The 18,903-nt window shown below is 35.8% G+C and overlaps 3 protein-coding genes across 3 annotated transcripts; 1 reads left to right on the plus strand and 2 right to left on the minus strand.

Annotated features, from left to right (window-relative positions):
* Nucleotides 1-722: 722 nt before the first annotated feature.
* On the plus strand, nucleotides 723-13,850 carry LOC114746380 (uncharacterized). The gene is made up of 4 exons (XM_028934597.1): nucleotides 723-728; nucleotides 3,482-3,488; nucleotides 13,382-13,630; nucleotides 13,770-13,850. Exons 2-4 carry the CDS (start codon nucleotides 3,485-3,487, stop codon nucleotides 13,835-13,837), a joined length of 321 nt encoding a protein of 106 aa, XP_028790430.1. The 5' UTR covers nucleotides 723-728; nucleotides 3,482-3,484; the 3' UTR covers nucleotides 13,838-13,850.
* A 1,974-nt stretch (nucleotides 13,851-15,824) lies between these two features.
* Nucleotides 15,825-16,439, minus strand: LOC114746383 (uncharacterized). The gene has a single exon (XM_028934600.1). The coding sequence runs from the start codon at nucleotides 16,437-16,439 to the stop codon at nucleotides 15,825-15,827; it is 615 nt and encodes a 204-aa protein (XP_028790433.1).
* A 60-nt stretch (nucleotides 16,440-16,499) lies between these two features.
* Nucleotides 16,500-17,213, minus strand: LOC114746384 (uncharacterized). The gene has a single exon (XM_028934601.1). The coding sequence runs from the start codon at nucleotides 17,211-17,213 to the stop codon at nucleotides 16,500-16,502; it is 714 nt and encodes a 237-aa protein (XP_028790434.1).
* Nucleotides 17,214-18,903: the final 1,690 nt, after the last annotated feature.

Below are 18,903 nucleotides of genomic sequence, written 5' to 3' on the forward strand. Positions count from 1 at the left end.
CAAAATCACAGATTGATTTCTTTTTGGTTAAGAATCCGGACAGAAGATTGTGTACTAATTGCAAAGTGATTCCAGGAGACGGGTGAGTGCCCAACATAGAGTACTTATCCTTGATGTATGTTTTAAGAGTACCAGGCAAAAGTACCATCAAGTGGCAAAACCCAGGATTAAGTGGTGGCAGTTAAAAGGAGAGAAGCGGGAGTTATTCAAAAGGACTCTTTTGAAGGAAGGGAATTGGGAGTTGCAGGGAAATGCAAACATGATGTGGGAAGAGATAGCTACAAGGGTTCGTTTGGTAGCTAAAGCAATTTTGGGAGAATCCAAAGGTCTTGGTCAAAGAGATAAGGAGACTTGGTGGTGGAATAAGAGTGTGCAAGAGAAAGTCAAATAGAAAAAAGTTTGTTTTAAGGCCATACACTTGTGCAATAGTGTAGAGAACCAGGAAAAGTATCAGTTGGCTAAAAAAGAGACAAAGAGAGCAGTGAGCGAAGCACGTACTAAAGCTTATTAAGGGTTTTTCAGGAGTTTAGGAACAAAGACGGGAGAAAACAAGCTGGCTGGTTAAAGTGGAGGAAAGCTACCGGAGTTATTTGCGATAAGAAGGTACCTGAGAAACTTAAAGGAAAATTTTATCGGACTGCTATAAGACCAGCTATGATTTATGGTAGTGAATGTTGGGCAATAAAGGGAAAACAAGAGCATAAAGTCGGAGTAGCAGAAATGAGGATGTTGAGATGGATGTGTGGTCATACAAGAAAAGATAGGATTCGAAATGAAAAGATCAAGACAAGAGTCGGTGTGGCACCTATCCAAGAGAAAATGGTTGAAAATCGCTTAAGATGGTTTGGACATGTGCAGAGAAGGCCTTTGGAAGCCCCGGTGAGGAGGGTGGATCAAACAAATGGAGTCCCATAAAAAGAGGCAGGGGAAGACCGAGAAGAACGCTGAAGAACGCTGAATGAGGTCATTGAATGAGACCTCCTAATCAATAACATATCTAAGGATTGGGTTGTTGACAGAGCACGATGGCGTCATGTGATCATGTAGCCGACCCCCCACCTAGTGGGATAAGGCTTGTTGTGTTGTTGTTGTAGTTATCTGTAATAAATAAGTATTATACGTCTTCCCTAAGGACCGGAGGTAGTACATATATATATTGTGGTGTTTTTTGGTGTCCAGTGCCTTTCTTTAATTCATTTGTGTTTTGGTAAAATAAAATCCTTTTGTGCACTGCAGGATGTGTTCACTGAAATGAATGGCTGAGATTTTACAGAATAAGGCAACGACGCCGTTTTCTTCAGGGGAGGCGAAGTGGAGAGACAACGCAATAGAGATATTCCAAACCGGTGAACTAGTTGTCTAGTTGATGACCCATTATAATAAGGGTGAAAAACAGTATTAAAGTATTAATATTTTCAGAAGTTCACTTTTAATTTGAGTAGTTTACTTGTAATAAATTGTATGAAGTTTGACTTTTAAAAATTACAGCATTAATAATAATTTTAATAAAAATATTTTAAAATGTAATATTTCTTTGGGTGCTCATCAATTAATGCGCAGTCAATACCAACAAGTGACAGGTCAGCAACGTTAATTGAAAAAAAGAGTGCGTCGGGGGGTTAGTTTGCCATTTATGAAAATTAATCACTCCATTGATTTCTCTTTATAGGACTAAAGGCAAATTCTCACACACCAACTATACTAAATTCTTTTATGTGACCTACTTCCATTTATGCCCACTTTATCAGCTGACCTTTAATAGGAAAGGCATCATTTATAGCAAGTCATAATTTCATACTCTCAATAGGAGCATATTAGAAAAAAGTATTAAATAATTGTCAAATTTTCTGATTTGTCTTATAAATAGAAAGAAATCACTCTCCAAAATGTTGTCCAAGAAATAGAAACTGAGTACAACCAATTTTAAGATACGTGAGGAACTTCTTGGATAAAGCTTCTAAATGTCATCTGCTATAAGCAAGTATAATGTGTTACAAATTAAACCAAGGTTCATCATAAATAATGTGCTAATGAAAAAGTGTAATAGACAAATATATATAGAAGCATTCAACATAAATATAGGACCAAAAGCAGTTCTTAAATGATTATTTAAAGAATGATAGGTAGGCTTCCGTGTCACCCTTCGCAGAACCATGACTTGCATATGACATTACCTAAAAAGATTAGAATTAGAATTAGAATTGCGAGTAAAATGGCCTTGTAATTAAGATGCATGCTGTAATACCTACTTTAATCACACCTTTGAACAACTAAGCCAGGTTTGCTCCTTTTTAACAAAAAAAAAAAACAGAATTCTTTCATTAATTATTTTGAAAACTTTTCCCAAACACGGGTATATATATAAATCCCACTTTATATAATGCAATCCCATTAACCTTTTGGTATACTTGTTCCCTTCCAGGTTTTGCGCAACTTAAGCCTAAGTTTTTTTTTTATTTTAAAACTAACATTCCAGCTTCTAAACAGATTTTATTTAGCTAAGTTAATTACTTAGCATAACGAACCATCTTTGTACTTATTAAATACCAAACCTTCATCTAATCACAATATTTTTAAAATCAGTACTTGCATACGTATATAAATTTATATGTATAAAATCCGATTACCATATATAAACTTCTTTTTCGGTTTTGTTTTCACTTGAGCAACTTTAACCTTAATCTAACATTTTCCAGGTGTAAGATAATAATCAAACCATACTTTTAATATCTCTAGACAACTTTAACAATCCAAAATAACTGCAAAACATTTTTAGGATCATTAGACAAAAACTGCAAACTGATTCCTAGTTTTCAAAGTTAGTCATTCTATTTAACCTCTTGTGATTAGCACTTGATCACATTTAAGCTCTTGAGATTTGCCTTATATACAATCAATTTGATTGTCCTCTAACACACATAACTTTTACTCCAGATCTGGAAATTTTGCAGATTTATAGCCATGTATTCAGATTCAAATTGATCATTCAAATTATCACACTCGTTGATCCATCTAATCTCCCTTAACAGCATCACAACACGCATAAGGAAAGGAGTTCAAGTTCTGCTCCCCATTTAGTCGCATTATCCACTAAACGAAAGAAGAAAAGAACATGCAACCCAACATACTCACATGCGATGAGATTTTTACTGTTATGGGTCTTGATTTTAATAGATTCTGAGCTAAAATTCAAACAACCTTCTTTCCCCTGTTTCGGCCAACCAAAAACAGAGCAACGAAATCCACATGCAAGCTAAAAATCATACTCCATTATCATCAAAAAACACTACTCTTTCCTCATCATTAAGTTCCGCACTTAACCAAGAGTTTCTCTCACTAGAACCCAAACTTCTTTCATCATTAACTCTTCGAACACTTAGCAAACCGAAGATAGAAGAGTAGAATGATGATCAGAGGATTCACCTCGTTCAGAAACTAAGCTGGGCATGCAAGGAAACGGCCAAATTGATGGAAAGAGGAGCAGATGGGTCTAATCAAATAAAAAAAAAAGGGTGAGAAATGATCCACAAGTTTTGTATTCACTTTCATCCTTTCAACTAATTTCTGAATATAAAATAAATCTAAAAATGAATCCATCATATTTTATATGGATTTTCCTTATCTATTAGTTCCTTTGACTCATAAAATAATTTTTCTAAAAGTTCAGGATCAAAAATCAATTTCTAGCTATTTTTTTAAAATTTTTTTTAAAAAAATAGCTCTTAATTTCAGAAATCAATTCTTAATTCATTTTAAGGATTTTATACCTGAATTAGCATCCTTGCCTCATAAAATAATTATTTTAAAATTTTTATATCAAATATAAATCTCTAACTTTTTTTTTAATTTTCAAGGAAATAGGTTTTTTTTAACTCTCAAAATTAAGTTTCAAATTGTTTATGCCACTTTTTGAGGAAATAAACTTTTTCATAAAATTTCTAAGTCCTTGAAATTAATGTTCAATAATTTTTCCCAAATTTTTTTAGGCTTTAAACAATTTTAATAAATTTCATTTCCTTGTTCTCATAAAATTTAAACATTCAAGACGTTACACATGCCAAAAACAACTTTACAACTATACTTTGTGACTGATCGAATAACTGACAATATCATTAGGAACTTGGGAGATGAAATACATTCACAATGATTAACACCCTGTATTGTGTAGTGCACACTTTGAGCATTCAAATAAAACACATGAAGAGATGATCACATTATAATTTATGATTTATCTATTTGATATAATTTATAACAAACAAAATTTCAATTATGGGAACATTAATATTTTTTATTGGCAGCAATTTTGAAATTGATATGAGCGTGCAAGGTCAGTGTTGACCACAAAAATCAAGCACAACACAAGCAGGCAGAGAGAAATAAACAATAAAGAAACATATGATTATTTGGCTCTAATATAAATTAATTTTAGGTTTTCAAAGTTCGTCACTTTGTGTCATTAGAGATGAGAAGCTCATCAGTATATTTGAAGCTTGAGGAGAAGTACACACAAACGGTAACAATATTCAGAAATTGCTGAGATTCAATCAGAATCATAAACATAATACTATAAAAGAAGTCAGATATGGACCTGATTAATCGATGTTAATTCGCCAACGGTATCCATGTGAGGTCTTCGCCATCAGAAGCTCACCTCCATCATTTGAGATTGCTATCCGAGGGTGATTTAGTTTCTGGCACTCAGTAGCAGAGAATGTTTGGAGGGAAGGGCAGAGCATGATACCTCTGTATACGAAATCTAATTGTGGTATCTCATATAATTTGAGAGATGTCAACTTGGGAAGAGTGACAGTAGGGTGAGGACGGTGGTTACGCAGAAGGACCATCAGGTCGCCACTACCAGTTGTAGGTTCCAATTCAGAATGATCCTCTTCAGCTCCAACGATTCCTTTCATCTTCGAACAAAAACGAACATCGATGGTGCGCAAGTTTTGTAGGTGTGCCAATAACTTGGGTGTCATCAGAGCCTTCATGCTGTTGCAACTCGAAATATTGAGATCTGTGAGATGAGAAAATAGGGTGGATTGATCCAAGAAATCAGCATATGGTGACACTAAATCTTTCAAGCCCTCCATATCCATGAGGTGTAGACTTCCAACAAGTTGGGAAGAGGAGCAAAAGGGACAATTACAACAACACAAGCACTCCAAATCTTTGCAACATCTAATATCCAACAGTTCAATTTTGAGTGGATTACTGTTGTAGCAATATGATAAAACACTGCATAGGGATCTATTACCTGTCCCTGGGCGGCAATTCTTGATAACCAACTTCTCAATGCCTCCTGGGAGTATTACTTTTTCATTTCCCAGGACCATATCCTCAATAAGTATCTTTTTCACGGAATATAGTCTACCATAAGAATGATGAATATAGTGCCGGCCAAGATCGTATGTTGTATCCCCTAAAGTTAATCGATAGCTTCTAATTACACGATCATGGGCCAGGAAGCTCACAAAGTTATTGAATACGTTAATGTCACGAAAACGGGCTACTATAACTTCCAACTTTTCCAAACCTTGTATACTTTGTCCTAGCGCATCCGTTGAGCATTGGGCCCAATCCACCTCAAGACACTCTAAATCGATCAATTTGGATAGGAGCGATGCTGACATTTTCAGCTTTTCTGCAGGGAGTAGATATAGGCATCTAAGATTGACCAATGATTCCAAGCCAGCAGGTGCTTCAGTGATGGCAGTAGAAGATAGATCCAATGATATTAACCGTTTCAATTTTCCTAGCGAAGGAATGCAACTCAATTTTGTACATCCAGAGAGTAATAATGCAATCAGATATTTCAAGTTGAACAACGATGCAGGCAAATGCTCAATCATAGTCTCAGACAAATCAAGTATCTTAAGAGCGGGCATGTTGTTGAAAAACTCATCTGAAATGTGGTTGAGTTTTACATTACAATTCAATAGCAACATCGAAAGTTGAGAACACTTAGGACATGTTCCATTTGGAATTGTTTGTATCTTGTTTCCTGTCAGAAAAACTTTTTGTAGATCTTCTTTCCATTGGTCATCACTTGGTATTTCTGTCAAATTCTTGTAAGCTTTTCCCATAATTTTACAAGTTTCTTCTGCAATACCAATAGCAAGGGCTCTAAGAAATTTGTTTATCATCCATCCATCACAATAATCCAACATGCTATGATTCTTTAATTTATACAAAATGTTATAACCTTCGTTGTACTGCACCCTCAATTTCTTTCTCTCATCTATGTTTTCATAAACAAATATTCTTATCAAACGATTAGCCTCATCGTCAAAAAGAATTTCATCGATACTTAAAGCACAATACAAGAAGAATCTTTGCAATTTGTTATTTAAGAAATCATAGCTAGATCTCAAAATTGGAAATACCCATTTGTCCACTTCATATTGCCCATTGTCCAAGTTTTGAAGACATTCCAACATATGTCTCCACTCTCCAGCTTCCGTTTCCCCTTTCATGCTTGTCGCGATTCTAACAATAGCTAGGGGAAAACGCTCACATGCTTGTGCCACATTCTGTGCAATATTTTCCACTTCTGAAGACAGTTCTTCACGGAAGGATCCCAAAAACTCATTAAACAAATCCCAACTCTCTTCTTCTTCATCATCATCTAGAGGCGCCACTTCTACTACCTTCTTACAACCCATACCTTGACACACATTCCATATACGAGTGGTCAAAATCAATTTAATTTGATTATCTGACATAGGAAATCCAACGTCCTTTAGAAAGAAATGATCCCAAACATCATCTAAAATAATAACACATTTGTTCAGCTCTTTGAATGCTTGAAATAATTTCCCAGCAATTCTTTTAACCTCAAACTCATCAGATATATCTAGATCAATTGATTTGGCTATCACTTTTTGCAAATGGGAGATGCTATTTTGTGATACAGTTACCCAAATAACTATAATGTCACTACTAGCTTCTTCCAAAATAAGCTTGTTATGTATATGGGTTGCCAAGGCTGTTTTTCCTGACCCTCCTATTCCCCAAATTCCAATTGCTGACACCTTGTCATCCATTATCCATTTCCATATATCTTGAATATTCTTTTGAAAACCCCCACCAATTAGATCTGTCGTAGGCAATATATAACCTTTGGAAGATCCTAGCAACAAGAATAGTAATGAATAATTTAAGTCAAGAGAGTAAGAAGAATATATAAAAAAATTAAATTAAATATATGGCATTCAAATTTTGAGTAGTCATATATAGACATACATACTCTATCATCGAAATTTGAAAATTTTCGAGGATTCAAAATGTAAGTCACCACAGAATTTAGGCAGCATTAAATATTTTTCTGCACTTGTCCCTCATCAAATAATCAAAAAAGTTATGGACAAGAGAGTGGCTAAGAGAAATATACAAGAGAAGATTACAATTGAATGGGAGTAATTTTTGGAAGTTATGAAGTTTATCAAAAAAATTTTGGAAGTTATGAAAACTTTGAAAAGTTTAAAAACTTCAACTAATTTTAATAAATTTTCATAAATGACATTTAAAATGAGCTGGACATATTTTTTTTATGCTGACAGACGTACCTTTTTCTAAATAATCACGTTTATTGGGTCCGTCAACTCGTGATCTTTTATTGCCTCGTTGGTTTTCATTCGCCCTATCGGAAACAGATGACCCAACTTGAATCATTTCCTGACGGTTAGCTTCAGCTGGGATTTGTCCTGCTTCATTGGACAATGCTATAATCTCTTAGACCGTCCAATAAGATTTTTTATTACAAAAACCAAAAAACAAAAAAAAAAATCCCCTGTGCATGTCCTATGAAAAACGCTACCAGAACCGAGGCAAGAGTTAAAAAAAAACTTTAGCTCTGTCCGAAAATTAAAAGGCGTATCTAATTAATTTAGTCTTCATTTAAACCTCTATATCACATATGATATCTTCAAAAATAATGGCAATGTGGGATAGAAATGCAACAAACATCAAATGTGATATCTTTTTTTTTTTTTTTAAAAACCTCTGTATGAATTAAAAAAGATAGGAGGCGAGGGAGTATATAATTAAGCATTTTAGCTAATTCATTAGAATTAAAATATGGTATTTAACTCATCAAATCTGTCTCAAATGGAAAATATCTTTCAAATTTATCCAAGTTAAATAAGATTGTAAAGGAAAGAGAAAAATGCAAAAGGTTATATTAAAATATTAATTACACGGATAAAATTGAACAAACTATTCTTTTAGAAATTGAGTTACTTTTCTTAATTATTAAGTTGATTTTAACACTAAATATAAAATTTATTAATTTTTTAAAATTATTTTTATAAATATTTTTTTAATTATAATCTTAACTATAATTAAGTAAAAGAGAAAAAAAGATATAAGAAAAATGATTATAATATTTTAAAAAAAAATATATCATATTTTTTTATAATTAACTAATTATTTATTTTTTTAATCTAATTAAATTAGTTAAATAGATATTAAAAAATTAATAAGAAGAGGAAGAGTACTGTAAATGAAAGGAGTACCTTCTGAAAACAAATCTTGGACATGCCCGAACGCCTCCTCGGTTTCATCCATGAATATGAGCTTTGATTCTGGTAGCACCTCCTGCGAATATCTTTCCACAGGAGTATTACACTTCACTTTTTCCTTTTTTCCTTCCTTCTTCACTCGCTCAACGTGTTGCCACACATCATCCCTTGGCCTTCACCTACGTTTTCCATTATTACTGTTCCTGCATATGCAATATATATATATATATGCCCTGAACCAGACGTAATAATTAAAATTGAAGCCATGCATACAGTTGCACAGTTTGGGTTTTGAGTTATCATCAATAGATCTAATCTACTCCGGTCAAAAAAAAAAAAAATAGATCTAATCTACATTCCTTCGTACGCATGCAATTTCATCGGGCAAAGTAATGAAGGGGTGAAGATTTCAGAGAGTGATCGATTCTAAGTGAAAAGTAAAGCATGAACAATCATGGAAAGGCAGAAACAGAAGTAACAAAACAAAGGAATATGAAAATGAGGTCACCTGATAATGATCAAAAGGAAAGGCAGAGGAAATTGAGAGAGGAAATTACTGAATGCTATTTCAAGCTGAGGATTGAAGCATGGCGGACAGTTGACTCCGGTGAGAAACAGTAGTTGAGTTAAGTCCGCAGAATAGAAATGTGATGATGAAGAAGAAGGACTCTGGGAGAAGAGTCAGTCTGAAATAATTACTGTGTATTGTACAGTCCAGCTGTATGACAGAGTGCTTTATCAGAATGGCGGATGAGAAAGAGAGAAAGGACAGATTCTTGTCTGATTGGCACATTCACTCCGTCGGCAGAAGCGGGAAACACCTTTTATTTAAAACCTATTCATATTTAAATCGGTTGTCGAGCTTCTTCTAAAGTTTAAACTAATTAATACCTCATCTATTTCTTATCACGAGACTAATTTGTGTACCAAATAAAAAAGGGTTAAGGTGCACCCAGCACCCCCATGTATTTAGCCAGGTGCATCCAGTGGCCTGAAGTAATTTGTGGTGCAAATTTGCCCTCAAAGTAATTAAATTAGTGCACCGGTATCCCATGCTAACATATCTGTTAGTTTGACAGTTAAATTGATGAGTCAGTACAAGTTTGACCAGAAAATCTGATGTGGCATGTCTAATAAGCAGGTGATGTGAAATTTCTTTCGGGGTTAAGGTGCATCCAGCACCTCCAAGTATTTTTTCAGGTGCACCCAGTGGCCTAAAGTAATTTATGGTGCAATTTTGCCCTCAAAGTAATTAAAATGGTGCACCGATATCCCATGCTAACAGATCTGTTACTTTGACTGTGAAATTGATAAGTCAGCACAAGTTTGACTAAAATAATCTGACCTAGCATGTCTAATAAGCAGGTGACATGACTTTTCTTGATAATTCCATTGTTTTGTCTGAATATTACTCCTCTGGTCTTATTTATAAGGTATTTCCAGCATGTTTCACACAGATCAAGGAAAACCCTAAATTTCATTAACTCTCATTTAAATTTTAATAACTTTCCAACTTTATCCCTATTTAATATACATTATACCTCATATAAACAAAGTCAATACAATAATAAATGAGGGTTAAATTTGTATATCCATACAAAAAATTTCTCTCAGTGCCTTATAAATAGGACCAAAAAATATGTTTTCTCTCTACTCTATAAATAGGACTAGAGGAGTATCTCTAAAAAAAACTTTCTTACTCTGAAAAAAATTCCAAGAGCCGAAGAGAGCATTTACTAAACAAAGAAAACAAAGCAATGACAAACAAAAAAAATTCCACATCACCTGCTTATTAGACATGCCAGGTCAGATTATTTTGGTCAAACTTGTGCTGACTCATCAATTTCACAGTCAAAGTAAGAGATCTGTTAGCATAGGATACCGGTGCACCATTTTAATTACTTTGAGGGCAAAATTGTACCATAAATTACTTTAGGCCACTGGGTGCACCTGGAAAAATACTTGGGGGTGCTGGATGCACCTTAACCCCAAAAAAATTCCACATCACCTGCTTATTAGACATGCCACGTCAGATTTTCTGGTCAAACTTGTGCTGACTCATCAATTTAACGGTCAAACTAACAGATCTGTTAGCATGGGATACCGGTGCACCAATTTAATTACTTTGAGGGCAAATTTGCACCACAAATTACTTCAGGCCACTGGGTGCACCTGGCTAAATACATGGAGGTGCTGGATGCACCTTAACCCAATAAAAAATCAGTTAAAATTAATTTTCTTAAATGTCACACCTATATCACAAAGCATCTACACCGAGGCATTCAACTTGCCAACTCACAATATAACAAAAAGAATATAATATCAGTTCACATAATCAAATTGAAAAGATGAAATCAAAGAGAACAAATTACCGAATCTTACTCCTTTGTACTTAAATATAAAACTAAGTATGAAAAGAAGTCAAGCCTGTTAAAAAGCATCTACACCGAGGCAATCAAATTTTGCATTTAAATGTATGACCTTAGTTTTTTTTTATATTTATTTTTTTTTTAGACTAAATTATCTGATATATAAATTCATATATAATCTAATATTATATAAAAATATTTTTAAAAAATTGTCACATTTATTAACATTATATGATCTATTTAAATTTCTTACATTAAATATTTAAAAGAAAATGATAAAAATGAATTAAAAATTATTAAATTTTAAATCATGTTTGCTAACAATAGTTTATTTAGTGTTAATAATATTAAATTTATAAATGATGTTCCCGTAATTTTTAATTTCTTTTTTTATTATTTTTTCAATATTCAATAGAAAGGTACTACAAGTCATGAATTGAAACAGTAGTGTTGCAGGCTTTAGGGATTTCCAGAAGGGTACTCAATGATTGTGTTTATATAAACTCTTCCAAGTATTTTAACCTAAACCAAAAACTAATTTTATCTGTTTATTTCATATTTCATAAATTACTTTATATTTTTAAAAGCTGCGTTTACAAATATTAGTTGCGATTCTAAACATGTTTAGAGGCTTATTTGAAATGTATTAAAAACAGTTTTTTAATTATAATTTATAAATATATATGTCAAAAGAATTTTATTTTAATTTACATGAAAATACCTCGGCTAAGTGATTATGGGACATTGTACTAGTATACATGTGACGATGCAGAGCGTCCAGCGTCCTCCAGCTGTATTACATAATGCTTTACCATTTGGGAAAATTTTTTAGCACGGCAAAAGTGACTTTACTAGGGACCACGCGATTTTTGAAATTATACGGTAATGCCAAAGCATCAAAATAAAAATATATATGTTTTGATGGTAAATTATCAAAATATTATTTATTTATATTTTATACATATATATATATGCATTTTAAAATGTAGCGATTAAAAAAAATATAAGTGTATATATAAAAATTTATAACTTCCAATTTATATTTAGTTCTTTGTTTATTGCTTACCAGAGGTGGGAATACAGGCTGGTCCGACTCTACAAGCCCAACCCTATAGGACTGATGGGTTTAAAAGGACCGACCCTATAGGGTCAAAATTTCAAAGATACCCTAATTTGCTAGGTCCGGCTCTTAAGCTAACGGGCTCAGGACCGGTCCGCAGACTTTCGGCCTGTTTTAAAAAAAATACTATTTTTCATGTTTCTTATATTTTTTTATCAAAAAAAAAAATAAACTAATGAAATTATTAATAAAAGACATAAATATTAATAAAATTAAGTCACAAATACAAAACATCATATATAAATATCCATCAATATCCAAAAACATCTAAAACATTCATTAACAAAATAACAAAATTCAAAAGTTTTATCTATAGTACAAATGTGCAATAAACAAATACTATCATTAATCTTTTGAAACTTTATTATAACTATAATAAATTACTCTTCTTAATAAGTATGTTTTTTTTCGTAACAAAAATATCAAGTTTTTCTTCTTTATAAGAATTTTATTTTATGTTTTTTTTCGTCTAGCTATTATTTTACTTTAGTTTGAGAAACATTGTTGTTGAAACTTATAAATTTCTAATTAAATTATAGAGTCACAAGTTATATAAGTATAAAAATACTCTCCTATCAAATATATATAATTTTAAAATATCAACACATATAATGTAAATCAAATCATTATTAAAGTCCAAATTAACCTATTTTTTAAGAATTTTATTGAACAAATTATTGTCTCTAAAACTAAATAAATCAAACCAATTCGTGAAAATTAATTTTAAAATGATAATAATAACTAAATATTTGAAATATAATTAACAATATAAAAAATTAATAATATTAGAATTACATAAAAAAATTAAAAAAATTATAAAAAGACCTAAACTGGCCGGTTCGTTTTAGCCCTCGGTCCTGCAAGGCCAACCCTATAGAGCCTATTTTTCATTTGAGGAAAAAAACTTTAAACCCGACCCCTATAATTTTTAGGTCCAAACAAGCCGAGCTGACGAGCTCAGTACGTTTCCAGCTTTATGCTTACTACAATGTAATCATGAAATTTTCGGGGTGAACAGAAATTAAGTTATTTATCAGTTCCTTTAATGAAATTCTGCTTTTTTTTTTTGTGAGAAAAAGGGGCCAAGCCCAAACCAAGTACAGACAATTAGCCTAATCTTCTAAGGCCAGTTCCGTCTAGATCATCTCTCAGCAGACCGATTAATTCCCTGGGGGGGTGATTCCAGATTTTCCGTCTTCCTTCCAAATTCAAGCTCATCCGTGCTAATCTATCAGCACATCTGTTTCCTTCCCTGTAAGTATGTAGCCACCTGATACTCATTTCTTCCGTCCTCAGCTCCGCAATTTTCCGTGATAAGGAGTAGCATCCGGATATCTCTGTTCCTGCAGAAAGCTTGTCAATAATTGTAGCTGCGTCGCATTCAACTTCCACCTTTTTAAAGCCCATTTCTCTACATAGTTTCAAACCTTCAAAAATTCCCCAAACCTCAGCGGTTTTACTATCACATGGAGGAAGTTTCTTTGCGAAACCTGCCAGCCATTCCCCACAGTCTCCCCTGATGGCTCCTCCGCACCCTACCTGTCCGTTCTCCATGACCATCCCATCTGTGTTGATCTTGCACCATCCAAGCTGTGGTGTGATCCATTTGACTATCAGAGGTTCGTTCTGTTCTCTCTCCATTTTTTCTCCATTCCATTTCTTGCTACAGTCTTTTAGAAATTTCCGGATTATCTCCCCTGTTTCTCTTGGTGGTTGAAAATTGGCGTTATGAACCTATAAATTCCTCCATTTCCACAGGTGCCAGCAGCTACACGCGAACAGCTCTGGCCAATTCTGTTCCTCCTCCTTCTGACTTCTACTTGTGATGTTCCTGTACAGCCAATCCTTCCTCTCCCACTTGAAGAAATTCTGCCTTCAATGATCCGGCACAATTTGTCTCCAGGTCGCAGTTGCAAGTGGACAATCCCTTAGAGCATGTAATAAGTCCTCTTCACACTCATGACAGATAGTGCATAAAGTTGCTTCGCCCTTCCAGGTACCGATTAATTTCCTTGTAAGGATTCTGTTATGCAATACGAGCCACATGAACACTTTGACTCTTTCAGGAACTTTAATCTTCCAAATCACCCTCCAACGATGTCCTTCCCTCTCCTCTGATCCTCCTCTCACGAGTTTATATGCACTTGCAGTTGAGAAACCCCCATTTCCTTGTGGTTTCCATCTGATTCCATCTTCCTCTCCTTCCCTTAAGGGAGGTATCATGTCTCTGATATGCTGCAGAACCGATTGTGGAACAAGGTTCTCTAACGCCTCCAAATTCCAAATTCCATCTTCGTTTATCAAGTCCTTAACTTTCAGGTTCTTATCTATTCCTGTGTTACTTCCTGCAAAGGAGATGAGTTTGGGCTCTCTAGGAATCCAATTATCTATCCAAACCCGTGTTGAGGCTCCATTCTTGATCTCACTCTCCACATTATTTTGAAAGATGTCACTTAATTTGCTCATTTCTTTCCATAGGCGTGAGTCCCCTACTTTAACTTCAGGCTTGTTGTTCTCTCCTATTCCGTACTTACCCCGCAATACTCTTACCCACAAGTCTTGTGGATTTTGTTTCATCCTCCATAGAAGCTTGATTAGAAAAGCATCATTCATTCCTTTTAAGTCCTTTAGACCTATTCCTCCATTGTTCTTATGTTTGCAAAGAGTTTTCCACGCTACAGCATGCCAATTACGTTCTTCTCCTTGCTCACCCCAAATGAACTGACGCTGCATTCTCTCAATTTCTTCTATCACCCCACTCGGTAACCTGTCATGCTGCATTGGGTAGCTTGCCATTGAGCTTGTGGTTGACTTGACTAGTGTCATCCTTCCTGCCAATGATAGACTCGATGCTTTCCAGCCTTGTAGTCGCTGTCTTATCCTATTTATTATCTCCCTGTATTTTTCTTTTCTTCTTCTTGGGTGCACAATGTCAGCTCCAAGGTATCTTCCAAGTTCATCTACCTGCTTGTACCCGCTCACCTTGCTAATTGCTCTTCTGGTTTGTTGAGTAACATTAGGAGAGAAAAATATATGCATTTTTTCACTGCTCACCCAGTGCCCAGACATGTCACCAAAATCCTGCAGACATTTTGTTATAATCTTAATTTGTTCAATGTTAGCTTCTACAAAAAGAACTAAATCGTCAGCAAACATCATATGGGAAATATAAGGGCCTTGTTGGCCTGCTCTCATTCCTTTCCATTTTTTCTCTCTCACTCTATCCTGTATGAGGTGTGTGAGTTTTTTCATTCCGAGCACAAACAGATAGGGGGATATAGGGTCCCCTTGTCGCAGTCCCCTAGAGGTTTTAAACTCTTCAAGCTTTTCTCCATGCCATAGGATTTTAGTGGAAGTTGTCTCGACACAACCCATAATCCTCCTGATCATCTCATGTGCGCACTCCATCTCCTCCAGCACTTTATTTATATACTTCCAATTAATTCGGTCATATGCCTTTTTAAGGTCAACTTTTATGGCCATATAGCCCTTTTTCCCCCTTTTCCTTTTCATTGAGTGGATCAGCTCCTGTACCACAATTATGTTGTCATGGATGTTCCTGCCCGGTACAAAACTCACCTGAAAGGGTGATACTACCATTGGCATAATACTCTTGAGTCTCTGAACTAGGATTTTGGACACACATTTATACACCACATTGCATAAGGAGATTGGTCTCAACTGGTTGACTCTCTCTGGTTTATCAACCTTCGGGATTAGCGTGATAAGTGTTTGATTCACCTCTATAAGTCTCTCCGGACTATCCCAAAAGTCTTTAACAGCTTTGCACACACTTTCTCCTACAATCTCCCACTACTTGTGGAAGAAGGCTGCAGGATACCCGTCCTCTCCTGGGGCTTTGAGTGCACCTATCGAGTACATGGACTTTCGGATTTCTTCATTAGTAACCTCTCTCACCATATCCCTCCACTCCTCCTGTCGGATTTTTGTCCAGTTGTGAGTAGTTACATGCCAGATCCTTTCTTCTTCCTCTTCAGTAAACAAATGTTGGAAGAATCTGTTCACCAAATTTCCTAGTTCCTGTTTTCCTTCAACCCAATTGTTATCCTCATCTTTGAGCATAGTTACCCTATTCCTCCTTCTTCTAATCTTTGTTTTGGTGTGATAGAAGGCAGTATTTCTATCTCCATCCCTTAGCCAGTTGGTTCTAGCTTTTTGAAACCAAAAAATTTCTTCTTGACCCAGGATTTCATTTAACTCCTCTTGCAGTTCAGTCTCTAATCTATCTAGGTATGGATTGTTTTTTTGTTGGTTGCTCCTCTGAATCCCTGCAATCCGCTTCAAGATTTTCTTCTTTTTCCTTGTGATATGCCCGAAGGTCATCTGATTCCAATGTTTCAGTTCAGATTCAAGATCATTCAACTCGTCCTGGATCGCTTTCTGCCTTGTCCAATTCTCTTTCAACATATCCTTGAACCCTCTATGTGTGAGCCAAGCAGCCTCGAACCGGAAAGGCCTACTACTTTTCTAGTTATATTCTTCGTACAATGTAATTAGGAGTGGGTGGTGATTAGAGTTTACACAAGGTCCCACCTTAACTACAGTTTCTCCAAACAAGTGTCTCCACTCCACATTACAAAGAGCCCTGTCAAGCCTTTTATACAATCTTGATGCATACTGTACCATGGGGCCTTTCCAGGTGTATTTGGGTCCCTCTGATCCCAGGTCAATCAGTCTGCACCTGTTGATGTTTATGCTGAATCTTCTGCACTTATTTTCATTTATTTTTCCTTCCCCTCTTTGTTCTTCCTCCCCTGTGATGTCATTAAAATCTCCTGCCACAAGCCACGGCATATTCATTGTCAAGGAGATTCTATGCAATTCCAACCACATATCCCTCCTTTCTCTTTCCCTAGGACTTGCATAAACCGCTGTAAAGATCCACTGGTGGGTTCCAATTCCTTGCACTTCACCATGTAGAAACTGTTTGTGTGACATAATCACTCTGAACTTTATGTCATCACTATCCCAGAGCACCCAAATTCCTCCAGACATACCGTTTGCTTCCACTACTTCCTGAAATTTAAAGTTCATTCTTTTTATTGCCTTTTGTGCATTTTCTCCACTACATCTTGTCTCAATCAACACAACCATATCCGGCTTATATCTCCGTTTTAATTCTTTGACGACATTTCCGAATTCTCTTCCGGCTGCCCCTCTTGCATTCCAAACAATAATCATTAAAGATTATAATATCAAAACAGACACAGGTTAATGGTGAACTTGGTTGTTTACATATTGTCCTCCTTGTCCATCCTGGATCATCTTATAAAGTAGCTCCTCTTGTTCCCTTTGGCCAAGAACATTTTCCACCCTGAGTAATTCCAATATTTCAGGCCTTGTCTAATCATCCGGTGGTTTATTTTCTTCAACTATCATCGTTTCACCCTCCTCATCCGGTAGTTTTTCCAATAAGCCTCCTGTTATCTCTTCTTCTTCTGGAGGCCCATTCTGTTTATCCATTAGCTCACTGCCCACCTCATTTAAATTGACGTCCTTAGATCCAGTACCATGGTCCAACTCCTCTCTAAGTTCTTCTGTCGGCCCATTAACAATAGCTTCTTTTTGGCCCAAATGGCCTAGCTCCTGTTCCACCCTAATTTTGTTCTCTCCAGAAGTCACGTGTGCTTCCCCTATTTTCTCTTTTTTCTCTCTCCTGGTGGTAGCACTCTTCTTTACCTCCTCTATTTTCTCTTTTCCTGCTTTACCCGTTCTCCTACCTTCTGCCGATCTAGACCTCTCTCTACTAGTACCTGCTTGCTTTTTCTGTTTAATGAGTTTTTCTTGCTCTCCTTTTTTTCTCCCTTGGTTATTTGATATTTCACTTAGCGGTCTTCTCTCTACCACCTCTGTCTCTCTCTTCTCCTCTGTACTTTCTTCTGTTTCTAGGACGGCATATCTGGAGGAGGTGGAGATTTTCTGTTCGATTCTGCTAGAAGTCCTTTTCACTTCGTTCGAGGGTCCTTCTCTGTTCATCAGCCGTCTTCCCCTTCTAGGTTCCTGTGCAACCATCCAATCACTGTAATTGTTTCCTTTTCCTCCGCCGAGCGTACTTTTCTGGTGATTGTTCCCAGATTCTGATCTCCCTTCTTCCTCTCCTCTCCTCCCTTCCTTCTGGGCTTGCTGGATCTTATTTGGGCAGTGATCAACATCATGTCCGAATCTACCACAACTGAAACAAATGATTTGTAGTCCTTCATACTCAATTTTATGGCTTTTTCCATCCACTGTGTAAGCTGGCAGCAAAGGTGCATTCAGATCAACCTCTACACACATCCTAGCATACATTGTTCTAGCTTTTGTCAGGGTCATTTCGTCCACTCTGATTGCCGTACCAATCTTATTCCCCAGGTTGTAGAAGAATTTCCTATCATAGTAATCTGCTGGTAGCCCTGGAAGTCTAACCCATACTGCAACTTTTTGAATCTTCTCATTCCATGGGTTGAAGTTCCTCTTCCAAGTCTGAATCGTAAGATAATGGTTCTGTATTATCCACGGTCCCCCTTCCAATGCGAAAAAGTAGTCTTCCCTCTCCTGGAAAGTGGCTATCATATACCCATTGCCAATCACAGATAGATCCACTGCTCCTATTTTGTCCCACATGAGTTGCACTTTCCTTCTAAGTTGCATGAAGCCTGTCGTGCCCCCAAGGAGTTTAACTATCAATGAGTTCTGCCAGTGCTTTTCCAGTCTTCGTTTTTCTTCTTCTGAGAATTCTATGTTAACCCCTCGTTCTGTTTCAGTAACTGTTACTCCTTCTCCAAGTTCTTTGGGGTCCCCAAAAATCAGATTTCCATCCCATGTTTCTCGTTGTTGTGTTTCTTTTTCCCCTGCTTTCTCTTTCTGTTGCCTTGGTTTTAATGCTTCTCTA

Source organism: Neltuma alba, unplaced genomic scaffold, assembly GCF_004799145.2.
Source record: "Neltuma alba isolate B1F8T4 unplaced genomic scaffold, ASM479914v2 tig00004954_pilon, whole genome shotgun sequence".
NCBI lineage: Eukaryota > Viridiplantae > Streptophyta > Magnoliopsida > Fabales > Fabaceae > Neltuma > Neltuma alba.

Bases quoted from the DNA above. Each gene is read 5' to 3' on its own strand.
- LOC114746380 (XM_028934597.1), top strand. The intron at 13,631-13,769 runs GTTCGTTCTGTT...CCATTTCCACAG, and splicing joins GATCCATTTGACTATCAGAG to GTGCCAGCAGCTACACGCGA.
- LOC114746383 (XM_028934600.1), bottom strand. From the start codon at position 16,439: ATGTTGAAAGAGAATTGGACAAGGCAGAAAGCGATCCAGGACGAGTTG.
- LOC114746384 (XM_028934601.1), bottom strand. From the start codon at position 17,213: ATGATTATTGTTTGGAATGCAAGAGGGGCAGCCGGAAGAGAATTCGGA.